Genomic DNA, 7,500 nt, shown 5'->3' on the forward strand with positions numbered 1-7,500 from the left:
GGCTCTTGCCCTTCGTCAATTCGCCTCTCACGAAGATGTAACCCTCAAAACGTCAGATATTTAATCTAGATTTTTCACAGCGGTAATTCGACCTTCATCTCGATTGCTAAAACCAGATTTCGTGGTTGGCTTCTTAGTTACCCGGAAGTTCTTCAGTACATAGATACACTAAGATAGCGTAAAGTGGAATAGGCTAAAAAAAATATGATATATATGCAAAAAGATGAGAAGTAAAAACCAATCAGGGGAAGGTGAAACCAGGAGGGAGTCCCTACCTTAAACTTCTCAGGCACGACCCACATCCAGATTCCCATTGTCTCCGGTTTAAGAAAGTGCCCCAATGGAAAAACCTCTCCTTGGTCAAAGGATTTACTGAGAATGTACGATTTACCTTTCCGGCAAGGACCAGCAATTGACACAACACAAACGGGTCCTAAAAGTATTAATAACAAACGAATAGATACTTTTAAAAATGCAAGCTGCACGGAAAACTGCACAACGGTGTGAAAAACAACACAAATTATTGTTCGAGGGGGGGGGGGGTTAATAAGTTCACAGATGATCGGCGGATTTGGCTAAAAAATAGCTCGGATCTCAGATTTTGAGGAAGCAGTTTGCGGATTGGCGGATTTTGAAGGCTCAGCGGATCACGCATTTCTTCAATATTTCAGCGTTGCTTATGGATTTAGTTTGTTTTGAAGTGAGGATCGCGCAAATTAACTTCGCGGTCTGTTTTAACTTTTTTTCTGCCTGACCTTACAGCTAGACTAGATTACAACGGTTATCAGTAACAAGCGCCCCTCAACGACATTTTTCATATTCATAAAATTTAGAGAACAGGAGAATTTTACTTTCGAAATATGAAAAAGCGTCGTTGAGGGGCGCATGAAACTGATGACCGCTGTAACACATCTTTGACCGTCAATGTAATCCGACTCCAGAAAACTCTAGGACCCCAGGATTTCGGCTTCCAACCAGAGAAAAAGCCATTGTCCTCACCAGACCCTCACAATCGGCACGGTCAACATCGAGGGTCAGGTCACTGAGATCATTGAGACAAAGGCCCTCGATTGTCAGATTTTTTTTACCGAGATGGTGCCAAAGGCGATGACTTCCTTCTTTAAAACAAGTCTCGGTGCTGCGTCGATTCCAGCAATTGGAAAAGCGTAGTGAAACTACGCGAGAATGTGAGGTTACTTATTGACTTGCTACACTGGGGTTTAATTAAAGAGAATGGAGTCTGTTTTGTCCGCTTTGTCTTTTCCTGATCCTAACCTCCTCAGCTGCATGACTCTGGATGTTGAACATCTACAATCCACATGCCATGTGAAATACCCACTGCCCTCCAAGAAAGAATATTGTCAAGCCTTTGGGAACACAATAAAGGAAACTACTCGGAAGCGGTTGCATGCCCTCCTTTACTTTTTATTACTTTACAAGTGAAACCAGAGCATGACATCCCTCTTCCTTGTCCACCATCCATTCTTCCACTTTCAAACGTAAAGCTGTCGGAAAAGGAAGTTAAGGAAATGCGCAACTACTCACGTGCACATGGAGCTGCAGTCAGAAAGAGAACAAATCTCTCAAGAAACAACGATGGCACGACATGGAACTATGCCGGAGATTATCTACCAGAGACATCGACATATTTCAGAGAGAGTGAATTTGTCCGGACTAGCTGAAAGTCCTGCAAGTACGGCAAGTTTGGCGGAACGTTTAGATGAGATGCCCGATTGTGACAGAGATTTATGTACGATCACCTGAACTGACTACAAACAGTATTCGCGCAATTTTAGCGATCACAACACTACCGAGTCTACAAAACAGAACCCTGATCACCTACATCTTAAAACTGATCATTCCTATAACGAACGTAGAAGCCGAGGACTCGTAGACTGAAATAAACACTGACGATGATGTGACTAAATATGACAGCAGCTCTGACGAGGAGGAGACGGAAACTAACGTTTCAGAACTCGATAGAGAGCCCACGTTCTTGTTAGGAACGACTACGCGATTTGGGCGCTAAGTGCGGATGAATAATAGGGTAATTTCATGACAGGTATTTCTTAAACCTCAGTTAAGTTACTGAATACTGTTAGGCGCTCACTTCTCTAACAGTACTGCGGATTCAGATTTTTGTAAAAATATCTGCGGATTGGCGGATTTTTCGAAACGTTAGCACGGATTGACGGATTTGCTGACCCCTATTCACTCCCTCTTGTTGAGTTGTGATTAATGGCTGTGTCACAGTGGGATCGTGGATCGCGACGCCTCGACCACTATACTGCTGGTCGAAATTGTCTGAAGCATAGGTAGTGAGTGATATACGCTAGAAAAATCCTTTTCCTTTGTATGATCTATCTCAATTGGGTTCCATAGGGCTTATCTGATTTACTTGAAAGAACCGAGGCATGGTCTTCACCATGCGGCAGTGTTGAAGTGCTATGGCTCAATTTAGTAACTATCAGCAATGATTTCTTACGTGAGTTCCTTTTTCTTATTCCCCCCTTCCCAACTCGTGATTCCATCCGCCCACTCGTGGTTAAAGCGCTTACTACAAATTAAGCTGAAATTTTAGAATTATTTCAAGTTCTACTGGGAAAGTAATCCACAATGCCTTTTTTAGCCATTTTTTAGACCTTCAGTGGAAAACTTGAAAATAATATAGGTGCACCATTTTTTTTCAAATTACAATCCATTTCCACCCTTTCTATCTGCATTATAATAAAGACAGTTAATAATGTCAGTGCGGTAACGATGTCTGATGACTCGAATTGCACTATGCGTTCTTATTTTTGTGGACCTCCAAGATCCAACGACATCTTTCAGTAGTATTTCATATAATTAGAGGGAAAAGCATATAGAGTGACTAATACTCTTTAGTTGCTTCAGAAATATTTATTTCAACAGAGCTGTTATAGCAAAGTGCACAGAAATCTTAACCTGCGATCAGGCGTTCTTTTCTCTGAACAAAAGAACGCGTGATCACGTTTGAGGAAGGAAACTCGGGCTCAGGGAAGGGTAGCACAGTTGGTTAATGCGCAGCCTTGGTGCAAGAGGTCCCGAGTTCGATCCCCGGATCTCACATCCTTGTTTCGACTTCTTTCCTTTCAGTGTAGCCTAAGTATAGCACTGATAGAAAGAGGGGGGTAATATGAGCGCACCGTAGGCTTCCTGGGAGAGTACTTTCTAGAGAGTAATGGAACTTCCGACGTTAAATAAGGTGTACCTTTGCCTTTGTTGAAAGCAACGCCGCATTAACAACAACGTCAATCAATCAATCAATCACGTGTGTGAAAAGAATGGTATCTTTTGGCAAACATTCCACTCCCTCAGAACTCTATAGGTCGAAGAGTCCTTTTATGGTTCAGCCCCGGGCGTTGAAGAAGTTATATACAAACGAGTGAATTATTGGTCATACCACATTAAGGTTAGACTTTCAGAGGCGGTACAGTCCTTACTCTATGTATTGTTTTTAGATGCATATGAAGCCTTGTCATGTTGTCACAGTTCAGTTTTATATTTGGAGTGCAAATAGCAGCTCGTTTATCAATAAAAAATCTATGGTTACTTAATTCTTTGAGTCTTTCATTTTCTTACTGAATTCTGGTCAACGGTGCCATTCTTCACTATTGTCAATCAAAGTTGTGCAAGAGTGCATGACATTCAGCCAACCACAAGGCAGCTCCGCTAAAGTGATTGACGGCAGTGAAAAGCGAAACATTCGAATGAAATTTAAACCTCGAGGCATAGTAATTCTACTTGACATGCGCAGATTTTAAATTATCTTCATTCTACTTGCATTGTGAGGTCACAGAAGCAGAAATAAAGACAAAGATATCCTTATCATTATCTGAACCTTTTGAGGCACAATCCACATCCATATTCCCATTGTTTTAGGATAGAAGGGGTGCCCCAAAGGAAAAACGTCTGGCTGGTCAAAAGCTTCGGCTAAAATGTACGACTTTCCCCCTCGGAAATGGCCGGCAATTGACACAACACATACTGGACCTAAATATTGAAAGTGAGGAAAAATGAACTTTGGACTTTTTATTGAAGTGTCAACTGTATTTGGCGGTGGGGCACTAATTTGGGACACAGTAGAGAAATCAAATCAACTCAAAACAAATCGTAGCTTGGTTTTTGAGCAGAAGGAGAAAAGTGGAGAACCCTGAGAGTAGATAACCAACAAATAAATCCCCATAAGACACCAAGACTAGTCTGGGAATCGAATCTGGGTCGCATTGGTAGGAAGAGAGTGCTCACACCACTGCGCGAAGCCAGCTCCCCCAAATACGAAGCCAGCTCCCTCAAATAAAATAAATAGACAATTTCCGAGTTCATGTCTGCCTCCTCTTCAAAGCGAGTCTATGTGCGAAGTTCTGGTGATGGTAATTAGTTCCACTTTACATATGAATGAAAACTAATTTTCATAAGAGAACCTTCGCACTTAGAGACTCGCTTTGAAGAGGAGGCAGATATGAACTCGGAAATGGCCTATTGCTGGTTTTCACTCACGTGATCAACAGCCATGTTTTTCAACGAAAACAAAAGGTAGCGTTTGCATAATAATAGAGTTAAATTCCCGGAGGATTTTGTCGGGGCACCAACATGGCCGCCTTTTCTTTGTTTAGGGCACCAACATGGCGGTCGTGACGTCATGTGAAAACCGAGAATTGAATTTTGTCGTGAAACTTTTTAGCCCACATGGGGTTTTTGTTTATGTTTTGTTTGTATAGAGTTTAAATGCCACTTATGATTGAAAGTTGATCACCAGACTTTCAATATAATTACGCATGTGCTTTTCTGATTAATTTAGTTGTGAATACGAGTCATTGAATAAACAAGTTTCAATAATCAAATGGACTGCGAGAATTCTTATTCGATATAATGGCGCCCAGCGTAGGGCAGTAACCTCGACACTACCGAAGAATGGCCGAAGAACTAGGGCGCACCAGAGCCAAACGTGGTGGAAATCAAAGTGTAATGACGAAACATATGAACGAAGCTCATGATCTTCTACACGCTAATGAAATAGACGAACAACCCTTAAAGATTATCGCCGATTCACTTAACGAAAAGCTAGCATTGGTTAAATCACTCGACGAAGAAATTATAGAAAGTTGTCAGGTAGAAGAGATCGCAAACGAAATAGAGGAATCTGAAGGTATCAATCTGTGAGTGCTGTTTATGCTACGATCTATCATGGAAGCTACGAGTTCAAAGTCTAACGACGAAGGAATCTCCACGATGAAGGAAACGAATGGTGATGAAACTGCTCCTTCTACATCCCTACAATCGACTACTGGACCTCAAACGACAAATGTTTCCTAAAATGTGGATTCTGGAAATACTCAACTTGTTCAAAACGTGGGGAGTTCAACTGGTGATGCAACTCAACCGCTTCATAGCGCCTTCATAATCCCGCGCCACAAGCAGATGCTGGAGTTTCTGTACCGCAATCACCGGGGAGTTCACGTACGACTTTTAAAATACCAAGTAACAGTAACGTTAGCACAGTCACTTATCCGAATTACGCTAATTCCATGGCCACTCAACTGAGGGCAAACTTACCGAAACTAGTTATGCCTAAATTGAAAGGAGATGTTACGCAATGGCAATGTTTCTAGGACAGTTACAACAGCGCCACACACACCAATCTACATTCGCTCTTGGAGGGGAAGCTGCACGATCAATAGAAGGTTTAATTAAGTAGAACTGAAGCCAAATACAACTCTGCAGTCGATCTATTACATAAACGTTATGGCAAGTCCCAGAACATCATCTCTAAGCACATGGATGAGATGCTTAAGATTCCAGGGTGTGTCAACGACAACGCCTCTCAGCTTCGACTTATTTACGATAGGATAAGCATCAATATACGTGGTTTAGAGTCGCTGGGTGTTAGTTCTAGCCAGTATTAAAGTTTGTTAATTCTTGTGATAAAATTAATGTCGAAATTACTGCCCGAAATCAGAATTCAAGTCGCCAGAAATACAGCACGTGAGGTCTGGGAAATAAATGTCCGGCTTGTTAGAAGTTATCCGACTCGAAGTTGAGGCCAGTGAGATTAGCGATGGTGTAAAAACAAACGTGAACTTAGAAAAACCCAAATAAAACGGGAATAGGCCTACTTCTTCAACCCTGTTATCTCACGATGGCACGTGACCTTCATCTGGAGTAAATCAAGTCAAATTCGTTTATTGTAGCGGTATTCATTATTCATCTTCTTGTAAAGGTGTTAGAAATCCGCAATCTCGTTTCGAAATTCTCAAGAGAGATCGAAGATGTTTTGTCTGTTTAAGACGCGATCACCAGAGGCTCATATGGCAAGAACTGTCGCCGATGCCATGGCAACCACCATCAGTCAATTTGCCGCCAATCAATAGCCCTTATTCACGATGTCAGCCATCTTTGCAGGCGCTCAGGTGTTGTCGGGAAAATATTAGGGTCACGTGGTCACTCAGAGGGCAAACAGCTGAAATTCGCGATAGATTTGATGTAAATAATGCTTTGTTAAATCCGGGTTTTGCGAATTTCTAGAGATTTCTGAAAGCTAATTTATACTTTACGATATTTTTGTATGTATTTTTGATATTTTGGATCAAGATATGGGAAAAAAAGGACCGTTGTGCTGTTTACGGTCATGCGACAACGATCGAAGATATCCGGACAGGTAAGCTTAAGCTCTCCCGGAATTTTTTTTGGTTTCCCCGTAAGTTGTTTTATTTACCGATAAGTTAAACTGTTTCAATACAACATCTTTGTTTGACATAGGTACATTTATAAGGGCGAGGAGAGAGAAATGATACACTTTTATCGATGTCCAAATCCCAATGGTCACAGCTAATCAACAGGAAAGGCTTCAAAGTACTGCGTTTGCGAAGGTTTACTCCAACCATTTCAGTGCTGCCAAACCCACGAAACAGGATCCACTTCCAAGCTTATATATATATATGCAAGAGTGCCTCGCTGGCAGCACATGCTCTTCGCTTTCCACTGCTCTTCTTCGACTTCGACTTCTCATAATTTGTTCTACAATCGTTCTATCATCCATTCCATCTGATGTTGGATTGCAGTTTTAACTTGTGGATGAGTGTTACGAAACTCGAAGATGCAGTACACGAGATCGGCATTATTTTCCATCTTCTCCAAAACGTCGTCGCAACCATTGAACCATGCATTGTGGAAGAAACTAATCGCGAATGGGATTGCTAGGGTGAAACCGACGCACCGTGGATGCTGAGCTGGTTCGAAAAAGAAAAGACCTATTTCTGTTGTTGTGACAGATTTTCGAGAGAGCTCAAGGCAGGCGAATCAATTTCCTACTCTTTTGGTTAACTTGAATGGATTTCATTCTGAAGAAGCGGTCAATTTGCATAATCCTTCGGAAACTTAATTAAATATTCATTCTGATACCTCCCGTCCCACTAACAATAACAGTGGACGCATTGTCGTGGAACGTACGCCATTTGTGCCTGATCGTGGAAAACACTC

General features: G+C 41.7%; 1 protein-coding gene and 1 pseudogene across 4 annotated transcripts in view; one reads left to right on the forward strand and one right to left on the reverse strand.

Moving 5' to 3' along the window:
- LOC138003478 (uncharacterized) overlaps positions 1-7,500 on the reverse strand; it is a 68,483-nt gene that overhangs the window by 10,630 nt on the left and 50,353 nt on the right. For all 4 annotated transcript variants that reach the window (XM_068849594.1, XM_068849586.1, XM_068849567.1 and 1 more), the window contains one exon: positions 276-433. In XM_068849594.1, coding sequence (XP_068705695.1) covers positions 276-433 — 158 coding nt within the window. The remainder of the gene's footprint in view (positions 1-275; positions 434-7,500) is intronic.
- Positions 4,936-6,508, forward strand: LOC138000396 (uncharacterized; annotated as a pseudogene).

Source organism: Montipora foliosa, chromosome 1, assembly GCF_036669935.1.
Source record: "Montipora foliosa isolate CH-2021 chromosome 1, ASM3666993v2, whole genome shotgun sequence".
In the NCBI taxonomy this organism is placed as follows: domain Eukaryota; kingdom Metazoa; phylum Cnidaria; class Anthozoa; order Scleractinia; family Acroporidae; genus Montipora; species Montipora foliosa.